Raw genomic sequence first — 26,424 nt, 5'->3', positions numbered from 1 at the left:
TGACCTGTGATTGGCCAATTATTTTTTTTAAAGCCTGAAAACAGAGCCATAAGGAGGTGCAGAAGTCTAGTTTTCTCTCAGAATGCTTAAATTACATTAAATTAAAGGTTATTATGGAATTTTTGAACAATGATGCCAACAATTTCTGTCTACTGCAGCTTTAAAAATAACAGCACACCGCACCAAAGCAGAGGAAGTGGCTCTCCTCAGTGGACAGTATATGTATGCATGTACATACAGTGCCCTTTTTTTCTGTGGCATCTTCTGATGAAATGACCTGCTGGTCAATCCACAGCTGACGCTGTGAACGTTTTAGACCATGGTCAAATAGGTGGGATAGCTCAGTGAGATACACCAGTCATTTCCCAGAGAACCACGGTTATCTCTTTATCTCGTTGTCTTTATGTTCATCTACCCTTTTTGTCCCAGTTATATTATACAAGATGATTATGACGAGTGCATGTTTGCTTCAGATATTTAAATTAGCTTTCTTTATATGAGAATAATGAAGTATAGTGACCTTTTGGAGGGAGCATATGCAGCTGTTTATTTTAAGACGGACCTTCATTTCAAACACTACTCCACCTATTTGGCATTGCACTCCTATGACATGTTCAAACTCAGGATGGACAGTTAAAAAAGGTATCATAATTGATGCAGCTGAATTGGAGATATCCTCTTTTTGTATTCCATGCATTCTTCGTCCTTCGTCAAAACCCTCCTTGTTGTCTTTATACCCACTTCACACATCTCCCTCTGGAGCCACTAAAGGCTTCATACAACTTTCTTCCACATATGCAGTCGTATTCCCCAACACCTGGAAACACACTTTGATAGTATCGGTGGAGCAGTTCCCCCTCTCAGAATAAGCTCCTCATCCCCTTCATGCTGAACAAGTATAGCTAAAAATTGTTGTACAACATAGCATTTAGTGCGATTGCACCCTTTAAGCTGCAGGCAGTCTGTTACCCGGCAATGCTCACACCAGCTACGTCTCATATTTTGTGAAGGATATTAAGAGAAATAAAGCATCCTATCGGATCATGGCCTTAATCTGTAATGATGGTCCAGCAGGACAGTGTGTTTTGGAGAAGCCTTTACTCAGTGATCCACTCTGTTTCCTCTAGTTGAAGATGCGCGCCGGTGGGATGAGCGAGTCGTCCAAATGGAAGAAGCAGAAACGCTCTCCGAGGCCGCCTCGCCACATGGTCCGAAGTCCCTCCGGTCAGATGGACTCAAGCCAGTCCAGCACCCTCAGCAACAACAACCTTTCAGGTAAGAGACACACTGCTGTGATAATACACTCACCAATCATCAATGACCCATCCTCAACCGATCCCGTTATCTTCTAATGCATAAGGAATCTGTGGTGGACCTTACTCAACATATTTCTGCTGATTTTTGCATGATAGATGAAGCGAAGAATAGTAAAAACACACCATCACACCATCGAATGACTGCATCTCTTCCCGTAAGGTGGCGTCCCGTTCATTGAGCAAGGCTTGTCTAGCCTACCAGCTTCAGACAGCGCTGCTTCGTCCGTTTCCAGCCCTACAACCACAGACAGTGGCCTGGACACATGTTCCAAAGCCACCTCCAGGGAAGACCTTTCTGACCTGGAACAATGTAACTCATCTTCAACCAGCCCTAGCACTACTGCCACGCTTCCTGGGACTGAGCCCGGCTCTCCGGATGCACAGGTAGGGCGGTTTGGAATATCAATAGGACGTTTTGTAGAGTTATTGTCTTTTAATGGTGACTCTGTGTGTGAACTTAAGCTACTCTAATGAGATCCTCCATCGTTTTTTTGGAGCTGGTATGTGCTTTAACTAGGGCTGGGACGATTCACCTACTATCACAATACTTGGGTGTCGATTCGATATGTGTTGGGATTTTTAAGTATTGCGATTTTTGTTAACTTTTTTAACACTAGACCATGGGAAAATGTTAAATCATGCTTTTCTAGGGACTTTTATTTTGAAAAATATCTAAATTAATACGGTAAAAATGTTTGATTTTCAGCATTTACTGTATGTAGTCAGAGATGTCCTGAAGTCATTGTCAGGCATTATTTATTAAATTTATTTTATAGGAATAAAGACATTTCCCTCACAAATAAATGGTATTTTCTTTTTAATTTATAAGGGACATTTAATGTTTTATACTTCTGGTGAATATAATCCAATCAATCTTATTTCCATATATGTATTTCGTACAGTATATAAAGTTCCCTTTGTTAACACCTTATTTTGAAAACCGAACGTATATACTTCCTCTAACTTCTCCAAGGTCGTCTCTAGCTCTCCAGTCAGCTCCGTTCTCTTTATACATCCATGGTCAGCTCCATCGGGGCCGTTTGAATGCATTTAACATAAATGTCAGTATATGGGTGCTCTACAGTTGTAGCGTCGGCCCATTTGACCACGGAGATGAGAGTGACGGCCGGCTCGACCGCACGTTACCGCGATACGATAACGTTTCCTGTCCGTGACAGAGTTAGCATGCAGCTTTAGCCGTGATGTGTTATCTCTGTTTTTCCTGACAATGTGTGAAACCCAAAGTGTTTCCATCCTTTACTGGATGTGTAGTGTTTACCACGCTGAATTTAATATGTGAGGGTGCAGGTCGTATCCACGCAGACCCTCCGCCGTTTTCTGCTTTCTCATTTTGGCTCCCTGCGGTTTGTTTTGGTTGACGGATACGGAACGGATATGACGTCACATTTACTCAGACTACAACAATAAAAGCGGTAACTTCCTTTTACCTCCGTATAGACTCAAATGAAGCAAATATTTTGATTCTGGCATTGAAGAAAATGATTTCAAAATCGTAAAAAAATCGCGATACATAGGTGAATCGATTTTTTCCCCCCACCCCTAGCTTTAACTTTCATGATGATTTGTGTTCTGTTTCCATTTGCATCTAGTATGAGGGCAGCCAGGTTGAACGAGCTCAGTCGGCCTCAGTGGAGTCCATCCCTGAGGTTCTGGAGGACAAAGACTCTGTTACAGAGCAGTCAGACAGCACCTCTATCCACGACATGGACTATGTCAACCCCCGAGGGGTGCGTTTCACACAGTCCACACAAAGAGACGGTAAGGATACTTAAACCTCTGATTTCTCTCTACTTTTTCACGTCACTTCTGTTTTGTTTTGTATTACTTCATGCCAATTGTTCCCTGCATGAAAAGTGTTTTGTTACTCTTCATGGACAGTTTACCAGCAAACAGTTCCTTCAGATAACCATGCAGCTCAAGAATCAGTGCATACATGTCGACTTTGAGAGCTCCACATTGCACATTAATGCTGTTTTCTTTACACACTGAGAACATTTTCTTCACTTGTCAGATAAAAATTCCTGTCTTTACAGTTCTGAAGTCCTTTCTTAACCTCCGTCCTCCTCTCGTCTCCCCTGTAGGAGCGTCCATCATCCCTTATGGCCTGCCATGTCTACGGGAGCTTTTTCGCTTCCTGATCTCACTGACCAACCCCCACGACCGCCACAACACTGACGCCATGATGCACATGGGCCTGCAGCTGCTGACTGTAGCACTTGAGGCGGCACACATTACAAACTACCAGTCTTTACTGGGACTGGTCAAAGATGAGCTCTGCAGACATCTCTTCCAGGTGAAGTAGAACGTAGAAACGAATGCTCCTAGTTGTTGTATGTACGCCATGTACCTGTGTTGTTTGTTGTCACATTGATACTGCTTGGATATTTTTTACACAGTAGTGACAGTTGCTATGAAGACGACTGTTTTATTTTTTTACGAAAACTTTTTGAATAATTTTATCTGATTCAGGGAAAACGCTGGGGATGGGAATAGAGAACCAGTTCCCGTTTAAGAACGGGTTCCTAGTTGTCTGATTCCTTGGCATCTCATGCCTTCGTGACTATCGATTCCTCTGTATTGATGCTTTCCCACAGTTACGCATGCACAATGACGCATACGCACGCTGTATCATCTTTCAAGTTTCTTTGGGACCGGAGCCATGGCAGAGAGAAAAAAAAAAGCGCTCAAAAGCATGGTGCTACTAAACCTGAGGGGGCGCACCCAATTTTTTCCCTGATAATGCGACACTGTGAACAACAAATCCTTGTTGAAATCAGCCAATCAGGAGGAGAGTTAGTAACGTTAGCTGTTAGCAGCCGGTGGGCAGCACAGTCCTGCTTGGTTAAAGGGACTGTTTGTAAGATTCAGAATTGCTTGTTAACAGCAACACCTGTGACCGTCAATGAAAGTCAGCGTCGGGCTCGCGCTTGCTCGGTCTAAATAGACATGAACGAGAATCGCTCAAAACAGTGAGGTGACACACGTCAGCTAAAACCACGATATCACTCTATAGTTCACCTGCTTGGCAGTAATGTTAGCTTACCAGACGGAGGTCTCTCCATGAATCAATGCTGATTCTAGTGTTGGCTTTTCCTGCTTCAGCCTCGCGACCAGGTGCCGGAGGAAGACACCGGCACCCGGTCAGAGACGATAACGCTTCTCGTTGCGGAGCCCCGTCACTGGTGAAGGCAAGCAAGCAGCGGAGCAGAGTACAGCAGAGACTCCGGCCCTGAAGGCCAACGCTACAGTCTCTCCCGCGTCCTCCGACCGCAGCCAACACTGTTTAACAGACGGGCTTCACTAGATATAACTTTGAGGTTTTGGTGCTTCCGTGTAATTTGTGTTGGAGTCTTGTCTGAACAGCGTAGCCACACGTGAGCGCGCACATGCGGGACACCGACCCAGGTGATTTATACGTGTAAGAAGTTACAAACAGTCCCTTTTAAATAACGGAGCTACTAACTTTAACGGAGGTGCCATTGAGTTATTATTATGAGGCGTTCGCGGTCTGCTCAGCAAAATGACTATTGGGCGAAGGTAAACTCTAACGTCATCACGATGTGTTCAAATGTAATCTCGTAAAATATAGTTTTCTGGCAAGAATCTTGAATAAATCAAGTTATTTGAAGGAGATGTTTTCACAGTAATATAAAATAGATAATAGAGAGGGATTTATGACCTGTTTAACTTCCTAACACTAGCTCTAAGCAGCTTGCCAAGGTTTTTTGTTTTTTTTAAATCAAAGCAAATACTTAAATAATCATAATCATTTGAATTGTGTGTAATAACCACTATAGATGACAGTAGCAAAGTACAGTACAGAAGCCCCGGTGTAATTCAAACACTGTAATTTACCATGCATATAATGTTTTTGTGTAAAATATATCGAACATTGAATGACATCAGATCTAAAATGTTATTCCTTCATTTAGCGCAGAGATTTCAAAAGTGGCAGATACAATTTCTGAGTGGCAGACATAAAAAGCCACAGTGGCAGGAAGTGAAAAAAAGTGAATAACAGACCCTGTAACTGGCATCAAGAACAAAATCAGAAATAGTATTGGGAGAAAGCTTGACTGGTTTTCTATAATGATATTTGATGTGTCTTTTCTGAATCGTTGTGTCTGTGTTGTAGCTGCTGAGTGTGGACCGTATGAATCTATACGCTGCGTCCATACGAGCTTGCTTCCTGCTTTTTGAAAGCATGAGAGTACATCTTAAGTTTCAACTTGAGGTAACTGTTTTTTTTTATTCATCAAATGATCTATATGCTCTGCCATCTAAAGTGACTAATGCAATCCAAATGATATGGTAAAACTGATCCTGAGGACCTACTGTAATAATCATCACCATGTGTGCTGGACTGGCTGCAGATGTACCTAAAGAAGCTGATGGACATCATCACGTCAGAGAACATTAAGATGCCCTACGAGATGAAGGAGATGGCTCTGGAGGCGCTGGTCCAGCTGTGGAGGATTCCCAGCTTCGTCACTGAGCTGTACATCAACTACGACTGTGACTTCTACTTCTCCAATCTGTTTGAGGACCTCACCAAGCTGCTGTCCAAGGTAGCATCCCTATGGGATCACTTAAAGCATAGTAAACATCATGGCTTCTTTGTTGTACATGAGACAGAGTCCTTGTTGGATGTCAAATAAAAGGTCAGGTCGAATAGCTTATTTTTTTACTTTATATTATTTACCTAGTCTGGCTTTATAAACTGAGTTTAGCCTAGTTTTTGTTTTATGCCTCTCATGATTGTTTTATGTCAAATGAGTTTGAATGTTTAGTTTTTTTTCTCACGTCGCTACAGAATGCATTCCCAGTGTCAGGGCAGCTCTACACCACCCACCTCCTGTCACTGGAAGCTCTGCTCACAGTGATTGACAGCACTGAGGCCCACTGCCAGGCCAAGGTGCTCAACAGCACTGCTCAACAAGACCAGTCAGAAACACTGCTGGCAGAGGGAGAAGATTCAGCCAACAACGGAACAGACGCTACAACTGGTATACGCACGTCAAGCTATGACTTAATGACTGTTAGAATCTTTAAAAACGATGCTAAGATAAGATGCTATAGATAATAAATAACAACACAAATGTCAGATATCAGTAGCTTCAGTGCAAAAATGCCAGTGTTGGCCTCGATAGCTTTTCACAATGGAACATATTTTCCCTTTTTGTCTTCAGATCTTAATAGACTGGGCAGTACCAACGGTGTGAGTCTTCCACAAGATGAGAATGAACCAGTGTGTGCACCAACCAGTGGACATCTGATGGCAGAGAAGATGAGACTGGGTAGACAGGATCAGGGGGACAATGACACTGGTGAGACTTTCACCTCATACAGTTTTACTTTAAATTATGTGCCCATGTGCCAGACTAGATATCGGTACCATCTGAGTGGCCAAAACCTTACCTGCACTAAACTGTTTATAGGGTCAGTATGAGTAAATTAATATATGATAGCCTTTCCACAGGAGCAGCTTTTCATATTTATTGGACATTTTTGTTATTTCCCCTCTTAGCGTCTTTGCATAATTTCCAAAAAGCACACAAATATCATATTAACAATGATATCATTTTGAACACAAGGCAACAAAAACATTTATAAAGGTTGTTCATTGTAATAAAAGCGTTTGAATCTGCATATATAAATGAAAAAAAATGATGTCAAAGTATTTACATTTATTATTTTCCCTCAAATCAGTATTTTGATATAATACTATTTGAAGATATTTTTGTAACACGTTATATTAAGCTCATGTCTATAATGCATTATAAGCACATTTGTAAGACATTATAACGTATGTGTAAGACTTTATAAAACTTGTTATACATGTTTATAATCATTCATGACAACTTATAACAAGGTTTATAAAGTATTATACGTGTATATGTAGTCATACATAGTGCATTATAAGTTCAGCATTCATAATGCTTTATGCCTCCATGGCAACAGTGTTTGAAAGAAGAACCCTTAGTCACACAGCACATTAGAACTACCATAACTGTAGCCAGCTATAAAGTCACATAGGCTAAGTTCATATCATCAGAGCCAGCTATTCCATTAACATTCATCAGATGTAATCTACATGTACGGTCACCATACGTTACAGACACATAAGCCATGTTCACACAGAGACTATTGCTGTGCTAGGAGTCGGACCTCACTACGTTCCTCCCAAAGAGACACCACCACACAATCACAAATATCCCTACCGAGGAAAAAAGGAGAGGACACTGTGTCACTTTGTCACAGAGCTATAAAGCATTATGAATGTTGTACTTTATGAACCTTGTTATAAGTTATCATGCATGATTATAAACATGTATTAAGAGTTTTATAATGTCTTATGAATGTGTTTATAATGCATTATAGACATGACCTTAATATAAAGTGTTACCAATAGTTTTGTTCCCACAAACATGTTCAGTGATGCGTTCTAGTTTCAGCTTAATTTATGCTGTATTACATGAAACATGCTAAATACTGAAGTAGACATACTGCACTAAAGTATACAGTATAGCTCAGCCCAAACAATTATGGGTGGCATGCAACAAACAATACATGAATTGAGTATTTAAAAGAATGAAATAAGCAATAAAATGGTCATATAACGTATACACAAATGTGTTTCCTTCACTTTAAAGCAAAGAAAAAAACATATCAAAACATAATCTAGGGATGTCTAGAAATGACCCACCCAGATGGTACTGATACGTTACATTTTGGGTCTGAGCCCATGGACTGAAAGTCTTCCTTAGCGTTGGGATGGGAGCTGATATAAATTCAATATGATATATAAAATGAATTTCTTTCATCCAGCTGAGAAGAGAGCCCTGAAAAAGCCTGAACGTTTCTCGTCGTGTTTGCCCGATTCCCAAGAATTGCTAGAAATTAGAGCGAAGAAAAAGGTCAGTGGTTATTGATTGATCTAGATTTTCTGTAACATTACAAATCCTCCACCAATTATAAACTCTGTTACTGTTACCCCCTTCAAACTCACCTTTTTCTTTATCATGTTTCCAGCTGCTGATCACAGGCACAGAGCAGTTTAACCAGAAGCCCAAGAAAGGAATCCAGTTTCTGCAGGAGAAAGGCCTCCTCAGTAACCCCTTAGACAACAACCAGGTGGCCCAATGGCTCAGAGAAAACCCCCGACTGGACAAAAAGATGATCGGCGAGTACATCAGCGATCGCAAGAACATGGAGCTCCTGGACAGCTTCGTAAAGTAGGGAGAAATTCCAAGGCCTATTGTGTTGAACATATAATGTGATTTTATATAATCTTCTTTAAGGGTTTAGAGGTTTTGGTTCCCATGAAACATTGGTGGGCTTGATGTTATAGTTACTGTGAGGAACTTTTAATATTGGTATATATAATATATTGGTTATGAAACAATAAAAAAAAAAAATCAGTAAACAACACCATCGGTGAGAAGATTGACTATTTCTATGTAGTTGTTCTTATTGATCATCTGTGCCACCGGGTCCAATTCCACGCAAAATCAGATGCAGGTTCACCAGAAACTCCTTCAGCTCAGACTCCAGCGGGGCCTCTAGCAGCGACCAGCCCACTGCGGGCAGATCCGGCTTCGCTGCCGCCTTTGACCTGCAGTCGGAACTCCGGCGGGAGGTGGAGAGGGCTGCGTCCGGCAGCAGCAGCGGCTCCTTCTCTGGTCAGGAGCAGAGCTTGGCCTCGCTGGTCCGCCGGTCCCCGCTGGGAGCCAACACCGACACCTCGCTGCTGGAGGCCCAGGCCGTATTGCTGGGCCCGGGGGAAGGGAGGCACAGGAGAACCAGAACCAGAACTGGTTACGGTAGACTGTCAGACCCTGCTGCAGTAAAATGAGAGGTTTTCTAAAGGGACTCTGGTGCTCGGAAAAACTACCGCTTTTGTCCACAAAAATCAACACCGAATGAAAGTTCCTTGTAGTAACTTTAATAGTAAATAACGCTTAAAGTGTTAATTAAAACGTTTTAGGTTATTCTAATAATGTGAATCTTTTCTTGCAGTACATTCACCTTCCAGGGGCTTCGTATTGATGAGGCCCTGCGGCTCTACCTGGAGGCCTTTAGACTACCTGGAGAGGCTCCTGTCATTCACAGACTCCTCGAAACCTTCACAGACATCTGGCATGTAAGGCATAATTTGCTGAACTTCTAAAAACTGTCTGAATGATTCATAATTTCAATGTATCAGCAGTATTTTGACACTCAGATTAATAGAGGACAAGGTTAGTAGCACAACATTCCAGAGCTGTTGATCTGATACTTGATACTTTTTTGACCTAAGTCAGACTTTCGTAATGGATCGGATTAATTTAGACTTAAGTTTAAAACTTGAACTTTATGGACTAAAAAGTTGTGACACCCTTGCAAAAGCCAAAGCGGACAAATCTTGACTGACTGCAGCATAATCAGAACATGATTGGTGATATACAGGACCCAATCAAGAAGCTCCAACTAGAGCGACAACCACCAGCCAATTCACTTTCACATATTCAGGTTTCCAAGACTGAGCCCGAACAGAGGATTGTTATTTTGAAATGGAATTACTTTCGGTGAAAACCTGGTGAATAACCTGTTTGAGATTTGAAACCCAAAGTGTAGGACTGGGATGTGATTGAGGATTTGCCCGTGTCAACTTGTGACTTGCAACATGGCCACAGGACTTGGCTTTGAGTCAGACTCAAGGCAAGACTTGCAACTCTACTTTGACTTTTAAACCAGTGACTGGGGACTTCACTTGAAGTTGTGGAATGACCAAACCCAAATGATGAGGTGAATTATCTCATAGTTTTTCTATCAATGGATATACTCTGAATAAACCCATGAGCAGCCACAACTTCCAACTTTTGAGGCACTCCTAAAGAAATGCTAATTTGCATGTAGCATTAATGTTCTTTTCACGGCTATGACTTAAAGGTATAATTTGCAACAATTTCCTAAAAAACAATGTATAGACTGATGGAAAAATATACCCCCTCAATCATCACTATGACCAACTAGAAGTGTGTGATGGTGCCTGTTTCTACAGAGACCCTGCAGCCCTCTGCCTGGATTATCTCTTTATGCCTCTTAATGCCTGGCCAGAGGCATTATGTTTTTGAGTTGTCCGTCCGTCTTGTCCATTCTTGTGAACGCAATATCTCAGAAACCTGGAGGAGGAAATTTCATCAAATCTGGCACAAACATCCACTTTGGACCCAAGGATGAACTAATTAGATATTGGTAGTTAAAGGTCAAGGTCACAGTGACCTCACAAAACATGCTTTTGGCCATAACTCAAGAATTCATATGCTAACTGACCATTTCACACAGTTGTCTAACAAGAATAAAATGATGAAGTGATGACATTTTGGACAGACACGGTTGTAAACTGACACTTGACTGGATGGTGGAGACATACGACCGTGAAGCGCTAATTCTAGTTTGTTGTTATTTTGCTGTGTTCTCGGCAATTTCTGGGCATAAGCAAACAGCCTTTGTGCCCCGCATCCAATAACAGTGCACCGCCATGAAACAATCAGAAAATACCTCTTTATTTCTCAAGTCCACTGCTTTGTTCTCATTAACGCCGCTCCCTCTCTTCATTCACTCTATAGCTCCCTCCACCATCGCTGCTCTCTCTCTCCCTCCCTCGCTCATTGAGCCAAGGAGGAGGGGCCAACTTTGAATGCTTAGGGTTTACAAACAGCAACCGACAACTGTTACATATTATACTATTAAGCTAACATTAGCTAAGATGTAGCATTTAACAATTCACTTTTGCAAACTTAAACTCAATGAGCCCTCAACAGTCAGTGTGGTAACGAAATCTTTGCATTCAGTATTTGGTTGCCCTAAATGTAACTCAACAACAATCCATGTTTTACCTGTTAGACATTATCGGTCATCGACGGGTGGCCAGCTTTAAAGTTAGCCTAGCCTTGCCCCTGTTTAGGACTCCAAACACAAAGTGAAAGACTTGGCCTCACTTTTGGCTCATTGGACTTGAGTTGGGACTTCATAGCCAAGACTTGAGACTTCCTTGTGGCTTTCAAAACCATTACTTGTTTGTTCCACCTCTGAAAACTTGTGATTTGGTCCCACCTCCTATATACAACAAATTTTAAAACAGAACGCGCGCGCACACACACACACACACACACACACACACACACACACACACACACACACACACACACACACACACACACACACACACACACACACAGGATACAAGTGGACTTTTCCTTCATCAGATAATTCCATCGGTTGTAAAGGTGGTGAAAATATGAACCAATCACATGATTGACCCTCCGGGTTGTAGTAGGAGGATGACATATGTGTTAACACAGACACACACACACATACACAATGATGGGCAAACTCCACAGGGGAGAACATTTGACTTCTCAAAATAGCAGAAGGAGCCATGTGACCTGGAAACTATTTCTAATAATGTCCTTTTCTTAGGCTGACCACATACACACAAATAGTGGCCTTGAAAGAGTAGATGAGTCATTTTAGGCAGTGACTCTGTAAATGACTTTTCCACTCTACTGTATGGGCTAGTTAGCTGTTAAGTCTTAAGTCTTTGTTGGTGTGATGATGTACTGTTGATTGTGTCTTCTGTATGTGTGTGTTTGTAGAAAGTGAACGGCTCCCCTTTCATGACCAACGATGCAGGCTTTGCCTTGGCCTACGCCGTCATAATGCTCAACACTGACCAGCATAACCACAATGTCCGAAAGCAGAATATCCCCATGACTATAGAGGTGAGTGAGTTGTCCTGCTTGTTTCAAGTCTTGCAGGGAGAAAAGAGACAATGTTTGTGTGTGTGTGTTTGTGATTTGGGAAATTGACCCTTCGCTAAGCCCCTCCTTCCGCTGCTACTCTGTCAAGCTTTCGGAGCTACCATGGAACTACCATGGAGCTACCATGGAACTACCATGGAGCTACCATGGAACTACCATGGAGCTACCATGGAACTATCATGGAGCTACCATGGAACTACCATGGAGCTACCATGGAACTACCATGGAGCTACCATGGAACTACCATGGAGCTACCATGGAACTACCATGGAGCTACCATGGAACTACCATGGAGCTACCATGGAACTATCATGGAGCTACCATGGAACTACCATGGAGCTACCATGGAACTACCATGGAGCTACCATGGAGCTATCATGGAGCTACCATGGAGCTACCATGGAACTATCATGGAGCTACCATGGAACTATCATGGAGCTACCATGGAACTACCATGGAGCTACCATGGAGCTATCATGGAGCTACCATGGAACTATCATGGAGCTACCATGGAACTACCATGGAGCTACCATGGAACTACCATGGAGCTACCATGGAGCTATCATGGAGCTACCATGGAACTATCATGGAGCTACCATGGAACTATCATGGAGCTACCATGGAACTATCATGGAACTATCATGGAGCTACCATGGAACTATCATGGAGCTACCATGGAACTACCATGGAGCTACCATGGAACTACCATGGAGCTACCATGGAGCTACCATGGAACTATCATGGAGCTACCATGGAACTACCATGGAGCTACCTTGAAACTATCATGGAGCTACCATGGAGCTACCATGGAGCTACCATGGAACTACCATGGAGCTACCTTGAAACTATCATGGAGCTACCATGGAGCTACCATGGAGCTACTTTGAAATTATCATGGAGCTACTTTAGAGCTACCATTGAGCTATCATGGAGCTATTTTAGACCTACAACGGAGCTACCATAGAACTACCATAGAGCTACTTTAGAGCTGCCATGGAGCTGTCATGGAACTACCATGGAGCTACCATGGAGCTATCATGGAGCTATCATGGAGCTACCATGGAACTATCATGGAGCTACCATGGAACTATCATGGAGCTACCATGGAACTATTGTGGAGCTACCATTGAACTACCATGGAGCTGTCATGGAATTACCATGGAGCTGCCATGGAGCTACTTTAGAGCTATCATGGAGCTACCATGGAGCTACTTTAGCCCTACCATGAAGTTACCATAGAACTACCATAGAGCTACTTTAGAGCTACCATGGAGCTGCCATGGAGCTACTTTAGAGCTATCATGGAGCTACTTTAGCCCTACCATGGAGCTACCATAGAACTACCATAGAGCTACTTTAGAGCTACCATGGAGCTACCATAGAACTACCATAGAGCTACTTTAGAGCTGCCATGGAGCTGTCATGGAACTACCATGGAGCTACCATGGAGCTACTTTAGAGCTGCCATGGAGCTGTCATGGAACTACCATGGAACTACCATGGAGCTACCATGGAGCTATCATAGAGCTACTTTAGAGCTGCCATGGAACTACCATGGAGCTACCATGGAGCTATCATGGAGCTACTTTAGAGCTACCATGGAGCTGCCATAGAGCTAACATGGAGAAGAGCCGGATAGTTGTCGGACTCTGGTTGGAGCTGGCCGATGCTAGGCTATGATTTGGCCAGTCTGAATTCGAGGGGCGGGACTTTCGTATTTCCATTTCTCATCATTTGGCCAATAAAAAATTCAGTGTGTCTTTGTCCTGCACAAACCAGAATGAAAACTTGAATGACACTAAGATGCACAACAAGGTAAAAAGAATGTACCTTTGTATTTAACAAATATTAGTTTGCAGATTTGTTTCAGAAAAGAAAAAAAAAGATGTGCTGTATTCATATACAGTATGTATTTTGTACTCTCACTGGTCATGCCTCTGTGTCTGATGGTATGACATTCCTCTGTGGTGCAGCTTGGTGGCTCAGAAAAGCCAACAGCTGTAGGCAGTGGTGGTCCGTCTGAGAGGTGAACTCATCCTAAAGAGGCGGGGGAGGGAGGAGGTGGGGGTTAGCAGCCTCTCTCTGTCTCTCTCTTCATCTGCCGTCTCCGTCTCTGTTTTTTCTGTCTTTGATTGACAGCGGCTGAAGACTAAACAGAGTCTCTGGGCAACTTGTGAACAGTTTGTGGGTGGGCCACTCTCACTGACAAACAATAGCAAGCACTTGCTACACATACTTAGTAGAAATGATCTTTCTGGAGTCGAGTCATACCTCATCATACAGCTGCTGTTGTATGTTGTTTAAATTATCCCTACACATTCCCAAAAGGTCAGTTGCGGTTCGGTTCGGAAAGCTTGTTGACCTTCCAGGCTCAGACAACAGGCAGAGGCTTTCCACATAATAGTTTGGAGAGGGACAATAAAAGTGGCGCCTAGCACTTCAGTAACTTAGCAGCTTGCAATGTGTAGTATTCACCACAGCATGTGTTGGCATTGGGGGTTATTTTTGAAAACTAAGCCCAGCATCACTGTGTGTAAATCAGATCCTATTCCCAAGGATCTGACAATGAGATGACATGTGTTCAGTGAGGTACAGGTGAGGTCAGTTGTATAATCTTCATTTTGTCCATAAAATAGAGCATGCTGCTTGATTCTGCAGCCTGTGTGTTGGCTAACTTTACCAGCGGCTGCTCTCTGATAGGGAGTGACTATATGTGCGAGGGTGACAGTGACAGTGTGATACTGCATGAGCATGATAGATAGAAATAGATAATAGAGTTCTGATCCTCGGTGGCCTCTTACCGGCCTCTGGCTCTCTGTGCCGGTGTTTATTTCTCTGTGTGTCCCTGCAGAGAAGCTCCTGTTTCCCCTCTTCTTACCTGCCAGTAGGACAAACCCCGGCGTCTAGTCGAGGCAAGCGAGCCTTGAGGTCGTCAGTCATCGCAGGGTGGTTATGTTTATTTACAGGAGGCTCTTGCCTCTAATCCTGTGTTTTCCTAACACTGCAACTAAAGCATATTAAGTAGCGAGTGTGTTTCCACACAAAGCCCTTTAATTGTTGGTTGCTGGATGCTCAGTTAACGAAGCACTGAATGCCAGAGGCTTGGGTGTCTGAGCTAAGCTCCCATGGCGAGATGCACTGACTGACACGTTGGAGGTGGAAAAATGACCAACGTCCATTTTTTTCCCCAGAAGTATGGGAGGTGTTTGAATAAAGTTTCTGCCAGGGAAAAAAAAGGCTTAATTATTATTCCACAGCTAACTGCTCTGTTTTTGTCTTTAAACAGCAATTCAAGAAAAATCTGAAGGGAGTGAATGGAAACAAAGACTTTGACCAGGACATGTTGGAGGATATCTACAATGCTATCAAGTAAGCTGCCACCACACTATATATATATATATATATATATGAAACCAGCAACTCTTCATATTGGAGAATCTGGAAGTGGATTTTGCTTTCTTTCAAAGGTCTTTTTATTGACAATTGTCAATAATGTAAAGGGAAAAGGATTTTGTTTTTCCTAACAACGCTCAACCGTGTCACAACACATCCATAAAGTCAAAATAATAGACAACAATACAGAGAAAATATCTATAATATACCTTAATAGTAACAGAAAAAGTAAGTTGAGAAATAACAGAAATCGAAAATTAATGAATAAGATAAAAAAGAAAAAAATGGATGAATAAATAAATAGATAAATTAAATAATAACAATTAAAAACAGCTACTCAGAGATTACTGTAGTGGGTTTTATAAAAAATGTCAAGAAGGGACGCCACACTTATAAATGTATTCTCTGTTCATCGGGTAGTGTAACGGATTTTCTACAGATTCATACAGGACATAAAGTCTCTAATCCAGTGTGAGTGGGAACGGAGGTGGAGAATCCTTCCACTTCAGTAAGATAGCTCGTCGAGATAGTAAAGAAGTAAAAGCCAACAAGTTCAGTTTTGTTTTGGCAAAAGTCCAAGTCTGGATCAATGCCATAAATGGCGGTCTAAGGATTTGTCTGGATTTGGTGATGAAGGGGTTTCTGAAATAGTGTGAAAGACAGAATGATGTCCAAAACTAAAGAAGGACATGACGAGTACGTGTGTAAGGAGTGAGGCTGGTGTACACTTTTACATTTATCCCATGTAGGGTCCACATCAGGGTATGTTGGAGCTCATTTGGCTTTAGATATATGGATACGACGGACTACTTTAAATTGCTAAAGTGCATGTCGAGCACACGTGGAAGAGGAGTGTACGGGATTGAGTCCTATGTGTCATACGTAAAAGTAGAAACTAAGCCCTGTTCCCCAGCTGTTCTTATAGCCGCCATTGCAGGGCAGTACAATTTTGAAATAAGGTTGTAAAGGTTAGACATAATACCTTCTGATGTGGGGTTGACAGAGAGAGTATACATCAACAGGATTGACTGGAGGTTTATGAGGAAACTAGAATGGCACTCGGAGAGCGCAGACCTTCGCCCCCTCTCCGTTCAGCTTGCGCCATCATCCACGTATGATTTTGTTAATGTGTAGATCAGCTGTACGTAGCGGAGCATCGTAAAACACTTCATTCAAACTGAACAGAAACAAAATAAAACTCACGTACGTCATTGTTACTCTTTCCAACAATCACCAGGTGTGCTTTGGTCGAACTCAACTGTATTTCACCGAGTTTAATGTGAAAAAAAGCCGATTCTACAGTTGTAGTCATGCGTCATCAACGCGTCATCAGTTACACTGTGCATGTGTTATACCCAGAGGTCTTAATGCTCTGGCTGATCGTAATGCTTACAAAAAATTCCTGAATCCAGATCATGTTCTGGATCGCCCCCAAAATTCATAATTGTGTTAATTTATTCTTTGATCAGATTGTTAACGATTCAAACTTTTGTCAATGTCAAACCATTTCATTTAGACTGCTTGTTTTTAGAGAACCGTGTTTATATTGCTCAATGTAAGGCCCGGTAACTCACCTCATAAGATCTGACAAAGCTTCCCCTACTAGTCTTTTCCAGAGCCTTAATTCATGAGTGAGTTGGTGTTACAGCTGAGATGTTTTTTTTTCCTCTGCAGGAATGAGGAGATCGTGATGCCAGATGAGCAGTCGGGGTTAGTGAAGGATAACTACGTGTGGAGTGTGTTGCTACACCGCGGTGCCACATCTGAGGGTGTTTTCCTCCACCTGCCGCCCGGCAGCTACGACCATGACTTGTTCACCATGACCTGGGGTCCCACCATCGCTGCCCTCTCCTACGTCTTTGACAAGAGCCTGGACGACAACATCATCCAGAAGGCCATCACTGGCTTCAGGTATACAAGCTCCAAATATAGCCAGCAACTAAAGTGGTGGAAGCAGCGAGATACTTCGAATAAGGATTTGAAAGACTGAAGACTCAGGAGGTAGAGCGATTTGATCCCCGGCTCTTCCTGACAACATGTCAACGTGTGCTTAGGCAATGCACTGAACCTCAAGTTGCCCCCGATGGGCAGGCCAGTGCCTTATATGGCAGCTCCACCAATGGGTAAATGAGAGGCAAATTGTAAAGTACGTTGTCAGACCAACCATAATGTGAATCCAACTTTCACTGAGCCTGATTAGATGAAGACAGCACTACCTAGGCTGTCATTGGTCTCAGCTTCTAATTTGTAAAGTGGAAAAAACGCTTTGGCTCTACTGGAAGCATTGTCATATTTCTACTCAAGCATCCACAGAAATCTATATCATGTATATCAACAATGGCTGGCTTGAATAGTTCAGGACTTTCTTAAGGGGGCCAGTTGTCATAATTTAAACCACTTTCCCCAGTTTACTGATTGGTCTGAGAAGTGAGCGTCTTAGATTTAGGTTGGCTGAAATTCATCCACCCATTTTTAGATCTTTTGTGAGCTTTTAAAGCTGCAGTGGGTAGAAATGGAGCAAATATGATTTTTAAAAAAAAGTTATTTTTATAAAACGGTCACTATATCCTGACAGTAGTGCATGAGACAGGTAATATGAAAAAAATCATGTGCCTCTGTGTCCTCTGGTGTCCTCCGGTGCTCCTAACGCCAGCTGCCGTCTATGAGAGCCAAGAGTCAATCAATTGCGAACTCTGATCAAACGGTCAAACTAGGCAGCGCTGATCAAATATGAATCAATATTCTGTTACTGTAATGCCTATTTCTCTCCTCAAATGTTTTCACAACCATCTTGTAGTGTACTGTTTAACTGTAAAATTAGAAAGTTTGTGACCCGGCAGCCATGTTGAGATCTCTTGAGGAAATACCAAGCACCGCCCACCAGCCGCAGCACAGCCAATAGGAGCGCTCTCTCTCTGAAATGACCTGTGATTGGTCAAAGTCCTCCGTCGGGCTATATTTTTTAAAGCCTGAAAACAGAGTCATGAGGAGGTGCAGAAGTCTAGTTTTCTCTCAGAACACTTTAATTACAATATGCTGAAAGGTTATTATGGAATTGTTTTCCCAATGATGCCAAAAACGTGTTGCCTACTGAAACTTTAAGGTGTACTACAGTCATATATGTTTTTCTGTCATTGCAGGAAATGCGCAATGATAGCAGCTCACTACGGCTTCAGTGACGTTTTCGACAATTTGATCATCTCCCTCTGCAAGTTCACCACTCTGAGCAGTGAGGTGAGGTTATGCTGATGTGCTCTAGTTTGTTTTACCGTTATAGAGTGCGGACATCAGTTTTGCTCCAGTTTGCAGTTAAAGCTGACATTTTTCACATGTGAACATAGTGCAGTAAAATGACAGGATCCTATCCTGAACTACGAAAAGACACAATAGTAAATATAGTTTGCTGCCTGAGGTTAGAATAATTAATTGCTTTAATTATAGTTTGAGCTCATATGTTTGAAAATCTGATAATGGGGACATCCTCCTCTGATATGTTCATACATTCTCTTCCAATTTTGTGTGTGTGTGTCTATATATTAGGGCTGTCAAAGTTAACGCGATAACACTTTTGCGCAAATTCGTTTTTAATGCCACTAATTTCTTTAACGCATTTACTCAACTTGCGTTTTTTAGGTTGTAGCGGGCTCAGTATTAAAGCTAGAGTGAAGACACTGGCCTCATACGAAGCTATAAAACCTGAGGAATCCATTGGTAATATCATGCTATATTAGCTTGTCGGGAAGGAGGCTAAATAACACTCCAAACTTACACTATATTTTGCCAAGGAAAAACTGGCATGGCCTTTATCAAGAACATGGCCTCAAGATATGTGAATGAAAATGGTTTCTAATGAAAATGGGTTCTATAATAATGTAATTATTAATAATAAGATAATCACATGCAGTTTGGGGCAAGTCATAGTCAAGTCAGCACACTGACACACTGACAGCTGTTGTTGTCTGTTGGGCTGCAGTTTGCCATGATATGATCTGAGCATATATTGTATTATGCTAAATGCAGTACATGTGAGGGTTTCTGGACAATATTTGTCATTGTTTTGTGTTGTTAATTGATTTCCAATAATAAATATAAACATACATTTGCATAAAGCAGCATATTTGTCCACTCCCATGTTGATAAGAGTATTAAATACTTGACAAATCTCCCTTTAAGGTACATTTTGAACAGATATGTGTGATTAATTTGCGATTCATCGCGATTTACTATGGACGATCATGCAATTAATCTCGATGAAATATTTGAATGGATTGACAGCCCTAGTATATATATATATATATATATATATATACATATATATATATATATATACGATTTGGTATATATACTGTATATATCACAGACCAAATCGTATTAGTTAAGACGTGTAAATACAGTATCTGTGTCATTGTGTCCTCTCCCTGTGCAGTCCGTGGAAAACCTTCCTACAGTGTTTGGCAGCAATAATAAAGCGCAGACGGCAGCCAAGACGGTGTTTGACCTGGCCCATCGGCACGGCAACATCCTGAGGGAGGGGTGGAAGAACATCATGGACTCCATGCTACAGCTGTTCAGAGCCGAGCTCCTGCCCAAAGCCATGGTCGAGGTCAGGACTTTTTCCATTCTGTCAGTGCTTGGATGATGTCTGCTTTGTCATAACACTGCAGAGACAGTCTGGGGGGGGGGGGGGGGGGTTGTAGAAAGAGACTGCATCCTACATGTTCTGCTGCCATCTACTGTTCAGTGCTCCAACACTATGCTTGTCACCTCAGGTGGAGGATTTTGTGGAGCCGAATGGGAAGATATCTCTTCAAAGAGAGGAAACGCCTTCAAATCGGTATGCATAAATCCCATCTGCCATCTGCTGATATATTTACATTAGAAGCTAATAAAGAAAATGTTGTCAAGGTATCACAGTATGATATCTTTCCAGATATAGCAACAATCATGTGTGCTTGTGTCATCACTCCAGCCATGCTCCATTCTTCTAAATGTTTTTATAAAGCACTCTTTTAATTCCTAGAAAAAGAGACCAGCTTTCTATAATTAGGAAACATGTATTTCATGAAACAATCTTGACCGATGTCTCTTTTTGTTGCATGTCAGCGGTGAGTCGGCGGTGTTGAGTTTTGTCAACTGGTTGACGTTGAGCGGAGCCGAGCAGTCGGGACTCAGAGGACCGTCCACGGAAAACCAGGAGGCCAAGCAGGCTGCCGTCCTCTGCATAAAGGTACTACTCAGTAAACACTCTGAAGTTATGATTTATGATGTATGATACAAAATGAAGACACAACGCGCTCAACCCCCAGATTAGACCTTGAAGACTGGGTGCTGGATCTTTAATGTAGATGACCAAAAAGGAAAGACTATAGGACAGCTCGTCTGTGGGGCAGTACTACAGTCAAAGTGGAGTGATGTATAATAAAACATGTATGTGTTACATCAGGGGTTTTCATATCCGTACATTTTTTTTAAAGAAATACATTTCAAAGGAAAAAAAGATTTAAATGACATAGGTAGTTCTTAGAGCTCTCATGTTTTCAATGTGATGCTGCAGGGTTCTTGCTGCATGATCACTATTAAGCTGGGCATAAGCTGTACGATTTTAGCCCGTTTCTGTTCCGAATTTTGAGCCACACGACTCATTTTAGAGTCGGATCGAATTACAGCTTCGTCAGGCGTCGTTTGCCGTGCAGTGTACGGGGGGTGACCGAGGACCGATTAACTCCGCCGGACTGGCCCTCGGGCAGTCGGATGAATTTCTGACATGTCTCTCGCACAGTCGAAACAGAGCTAAGAGCCGACTCCCCAACGCCTTTTTTCTCCTCTTTTTACAGTAATCAGAGCGAAGCTATCAAGATAACAATGTAGGCTACAATAGATATAGCTAGTAAAACGTAGTTAGCTTACCTCCAGTTCTCTCTGCAAAATGGACAAGCCATACTGTCCACGTTTTCATCGCCACAGCGAGTCCATATAACGTTACGCCGATGCCTCTTTTTTTTTTTTTTAGGCGTTTCAGCAGACAGGATGGCCCAGATGATCAAGGCAGCACGTATCTGCCTTGTTAGCATTGTGACCCGTACAGACCTCTGCTAGCAAACAATCTTTACCTGCCTCAGAGCTTTCAAAACAATCTTTATTTTAACAACGTTCCTATCTGCTTTACTAAACACAGCTAGAAATCATTTCCTTCTCTATGAATCGCTTGGTGTGTATTTATCAGTCTGTCCATGAATAGTTTGGAATCGTGTTGCTGCAGGCCGAGATACCCTCAACTGATATCTGTATGATAAACAGAAGGAAACTGGACCCGTGAATCAAAACGTTACCTTATATTTTTCTATGACTGCATTATTTGTACAATGACATCATCACCCATTCAGATAGTATTCACTGTATAAAATGTCTCAACATCACTGAGTTTTCCATTTCTCTCTTTCTAGCAATGTGACCCAGAAAAGCTGATCACAGAGAGTAAATTTCTACAGCTGGAGTCTCTGCAGGAGCTAATGAAGGTTATTATTATGATTTCTTACCAACATTTCATAATTGTCTTGCTGTGTATTGATTTTTAGTTTGGATAAATGTATCCTATTACATCACGGTTCAGTCATAAACCAAAGCGGCTTTGTCCCGTTCAGGCTCTGATCTCAGTCACACCAGATGAAGAGACGTATGATGAAGAGGATGCCGCCTTCTGCTTGGAGATGTTGCTGCGTATCGTCATGGAGAACCGGTAGGACGGAGAATCTGTCGATATCTTCACGTCACAGTCACGTTGTGCTGTCGTAGTCATTCTAACACAATGAGCATCTCTCTCTCTGTTTGTGTGTGTGTGTGTGTGTGTGTAGAGACCGTGTGTCGTGTGTGTGGCAGACAATGCGAGACCACCTCTGCAATCTTTGCGTCCACCCCAATGAGAGCTGCTTCCTGGTGGAGAGGGCGGTGGTGGGACTCCTTCGACTCGCAATCCGCCTGCTACGACGAGAAGACATCAGCTCTCAGGTAGGCTTGGCAGCTATCTATTTTTCCATGCTTTCATGACATCTCACATGAAGGTATATGACAGCTGTGACACTACTGCTAACTTCCTATTCACCGGTCCGTCAGACACGCTCTCTCTCTCTCTCTCTCGATCGATTCTCTTGTAACGATGTGCACAATAATGATTCAATTCAATTTATTTTTCTATAGCGTCAGATCATAAAAGAAGTTATCTCGAGACGCTTTTTATATAGAGCAGGATAGACCTTACTCTAGAGTTAAGAGACCCAACAAGAGATCCCCCATGAGCATTGCATTGTTATGCGCTGTGGCCAGGAAAAACTCCCCGTTTAGTGGGTAGAAACCTCGAGCAGAACCGGGCTCTGGATGAGCGGCCATCAGCCTCGACCGGCTGGGTTTTAAGAGAGAGAGTAAGAGAGAGAGTGAAAGAGAGAGTGAGAGAAAGAGAGAGAGATGATGTAAAATGTACACATTTAATTTACTTACTGATAGGGCTGATCCAAAGGCTTTGAAGCTTCAACCGTTGCCATAGTAATCGAGCTCCAAATTAGTATTAGAATGCTTCGTTTTTTTTTCTTGCATTATTATATTCAAGTATGTAATAATAATGTATAAATCCTAAAATAACTATTGTCTATATAAAGATATAGAGGAGTAATGTCTACCTGAGCAGATAATGAAGTCTCTCTCCCTCTGTGTGTGTTGGAATAAAAAAAATAACATATAATAATAATAATAATAATAATATCTGCTGAGTTACAGACGCTAGTAAAACGTAGCTAGCTTACCTCCAGTTCTCTCTGCAAAATGGACAAGCCATACTGTCCACGTCTTCCTCGCCACAGCGAGTCCATATAACGTTACGCCGCTGCCTCTTTTTTTTTTTGACGTTTAAGTAGACAGGATGTCATAGATGATCAAGGCAGCACATTTCTGCCTTGTTAGCATTGTGACCCATACAGACCTCTGCTAGCAAACAAACTTTACCTGCCTCGGAGCTTTCAAAACAATCTTTATCGACAACTGTCAACAGTCAGATCGGCCCACAGTAGCCGACCCGCATGTTTTTTTCTGTTTTCAAAGAACGGTGTGATCACTCGGGTCGTGGCTGACGAACGGACCGTACAGTGTGATCACATAAATCGTGAGCTTTGGCTTTACATCGCAAACCATCTACTCGTGCAGTAGGAGTAGGAGTTACACAATAACATTTCTAAAATGGTACAGTGTATGCCCATTTCAAGACAAATATGCAATGACGGCAGCCTTTTCAGAGGAACAACAAACATAAATGGGACACAGTCCAACCGTTAAGGTGATGTTTTCACTAAGCTAATCTTCCATTCAGTCACTGAAGTCGGGGTCAGGTCGCTGACCGTTGGGATGAGTCATGTCATCATGTTAACGTTGATGACCTACCGTATTATATAGTAAGGCTTTCAAAGCTAATACTTATTGCACTGGATTGCTCTAAAGGTTCCAGATGTTGATGTTTTGTGTCCACCCTACTTTTCTAATCGGAGCACTGTCTGAACACTAATATCATGGAAACGCCTCCATTGTGTTGAGACAAAGAGGGAGATGTGGGAGACGTGTACTTGCCAGCAGGACATTTAATGCTGACCTGACCTCACATTAGGAGGGTGACCTACATTTAAACCCTGTAATCTAATACTTTGCATCTCTCAAAAAACAAAAACAGTCTGAACTCTTAATCCAACATAAAATCGAGTTCACTGAATGCTTTTAAAATGGTTATCCTTCAACATGACACATAAAACATGCTATTTCAAATCCAACGGTGGACAGAAAGGAATATTCAAGATGCATGTGGCTCCTACATCTTTCTCACTTTTTTACATGTGTATTTGAGATTGATTTATTCAAAGAAATTTTCACTTTGGAGAGTATTTGTAATGTTTGTGGCCATGACTGTGGCCATTGAAATATACTGAGTAATACAGAAATAAATGTAGAGGAGAAAGATGAAGGACATGTAAATACAAATGTTTGAATTTTAGATTTTTTTCTTACAGGGAAATGTACAATTGGGCCTCCGTACAAGACAGCAATGTACAAGAGGTGTTGAGTGATTGTTTGGTTTTCAGCCGAGCTTATGTTGAAACTATCACTACCTCAGAAAATAGAAACAGACCAGGAAAAGAGAGCATTCTAGGCCAAACTCAAGTGCTCGCAAATCAGTACTTTTATATTTAAGTGGAAACAGACACCCCCCACCCCCTTAGCGTTTCCAAGTGGTATTATTGTTGCAGCCGCTGTGGCAAAGACAACCGGATCGTTTTCCTCAGAGCTTACTACTGCCGACAAATTTAGCAACTTATTCAGACCGTCAGGGGAAAAAGCGAGAAACATCATCTGGTAGTAGGTGATAATTACGCATTTGAAATTTCTTTGAAATTACCCCTTTATTTACCTCAAAATGTATCAAAGATTACCCCAACATTATTTCATATTTATATTTCGTTATCTCCAAAGCAGGTAATAAATAGCTGGTGGTTTCTTTAATACATTACCAGGAAAGTAATTTGAAGTTAATTGATAGGCACGATTACAAACGCTTTATTCCCAGGTCCACTGTTTACTGGTAAGTAGATGATAATCAGCATGTAACTTCTTTGAATTTTCTTGGAAATTACATCAAAATAATTGCAGAATTATATTCTATTTCCCAATAAGCAGTTGATAATTAGCTGGTTATGTATTTTATATAATTACACCACTTTAATTGATTGCAGTTAGGCCTACATGGACATAGTGTAGAGGGGGTCAGTTTTGCTATTCACCAAGAGTAAGGCTCGAAATCTGGGGGTTAACAACTCATAGCCTTACCAGACACAGTTTGTTACGTGCTTTGGGAAATAGTGGAATATAAGTATTAAATGTTGGTGGGGTAATTTTTGATGAACTTGAGGTAAATATAGGGGTCATTTCTTTTTTGGAAAATTCTTTTTATTCTTTTTTTTCAAACATAACATGACAAACATAACACCGGTGCCATAAAATACAAAAAATGATATCTTACATTTAGCATTTATATTGTGTGTATATATGTATGTTCATATATACCCACATACACATCACTTCTCACTCCCACACAGAAACAGATCCAGCCTTCCTCCCACCCCAAGAGGTAAAGTTACAGAAAATGATAAAAGTAATTTTAAAAATAATTTAATTAATTAGTTACAATTAAAGGTAACAAGTACTACAATAATATAATTCATGGTAGTAAGATAGAAACCTTAAAAAAAATAAATATTAATTAATTAGTTAATTAAATATAAAAAAAACAGCACATAGAAAATAATAATTTGTGATTAAATAAATACCATAGAGGGGTTATGTTAAGTAGATTCTATGTAAGTAATCCATGGATCCCATATCCTACCTCTCATAGCATAGGTTATGAATTTACCTTATTAATCCACTGAGTAATATTAGGGGGATCCTCGTGATTCCGCTTAGATATAATACATCTATTGGCAGCTGTGATTGCCAGGCTAACAAAACCCCTTATCCTCTGGGAGGGAATATTCAGATCAGTCAGGTCCCCCAACATAGTAATCACAGGGGAAAGAGATATTTTCCTTGATAGGACTTTTCCAAGAATGTTACCGATCTCCAGCAACCACCGTTCAAGCTCAACACAGGACCACACCATGTTAATGAGGGTACCCGTTTCCAGTTTGCAGCGGGGGGCAGAGAGGTGATGAATCCGTTTTAAAACAACATAGTCTCTCAGGCGTACATATAGGGGTAATTTCAAAGAAATTTCAAATGCGTTACTTGCTAATTATCACCTACTTCCCATGAAATGTGCGGACCTGTAAAATGAAGTGTTACAGACACTTATGCATGACATC

General features: G+C 41.6%; 1 protein-coding gene across 3 annotated transcripts in view; it reads left to right on the top strand.

Annotated features, from left to right (window-relative positions):
* gbf1 (golgi brefeldin A resistant guanine nucleotide exchange factor 1) overlaps window positions 1-26,424 on the top strand; it is a 109,242-nt gene that overhangs the window by 67,701 nt on the left and 15,117 nt on the right. For all 3 annotated transcript variants that reach the window (XM_074645628.1, XM_074645626.1, XM_074645627.1), the window contains exons 9-29: window positions 1,128-1,275; window positions 1,477-1,700; window positions 2,927-3,095; window positions 3,419-3,630; window positions 5,473-5,571; window positions 5,711-5,905; window positions 6,151-6,343; window positions 6,527-6,664; window positions 8,166-8,254; window positions 8,370-8,572; window positions 9,357-9,480; window positions 11,978-12,103; window positions 15,429-15,511; window positions 17,210-17,446; window positions 18,676-18,769; window positions 19,962-20,138; window positions 20,305-20,369; window positions 20,639-20,762; window positions 21,979-22,050; window positions 22,177-22,271; window positions 22,387-22,540. In XM_074645628.1, the coding sequence (XP_074501729.1) occupies window positions 1,128-1,275; window positions 1,477-1,700; window positions 2,927-3,095; window positions 3,419-3,630; window positions 5,473-5,571; window positions 5,711-5,905; window positions 6,151-6,343; window positions 6,527-6,664; window positions 8,166-8,254; window positions 8,370-8,572; window positions 9,357-9,480; window positions 11,978-12,103; window positions 15,429-15,511; window positions 17,210-17,446; window positions 18,676-18,769; window positions 19,962-20,138; window positions 20,305-20,369; window positions 20,639-20,762; window positions 21,979-22,050; window positions 22,177-22,271; window positions 22,387-22,540 (3,021 nt within the window). The remainder of the gene's footprint in view (window positions 1-1,127; window positions 1,276-1,476; window positions 1,701-2,926; window positions 3,096-3,418; window positions 3,631-5,472; window positions 5,572-5,710; window positions 5,906-6,150; window positions 6,344-6,526; window positions 6,665-8,165; window positions 8,255-8,369; window positions 8,573-9,356; window positions 9,481-11,977; window positions 12,104-15,428; window positions 15,512-17,209; window positions 17,447-18,675; window positions 18,770-19,961; window positions 20,139-20,304; window positions 20,370-20,638; window positions 20,763-21,978; window positions 22,051-22,176; window positions 22,272-22,386; window positions 22,541-26,424) is intronic.

This window comes from Sebastes fasciatus, chromosome 9 (genome assembly GCF_043250625.1).
Source record: "Sebastes fasciatus isolate fSebFas1 chromosome 9, fSebFas1.pri, whole genome shotgun sequence".
In the NCBI taxonomy this organism is placed as follows: Eukaryota; Metazoa; Chordata; class Actinopteri; order Perciformes; family Sebastidae; genus Sebastes; species Sebastes fasciatus.
This window is presented reverse-complemented; position numbering and strand designations above follow the sequence as displayed.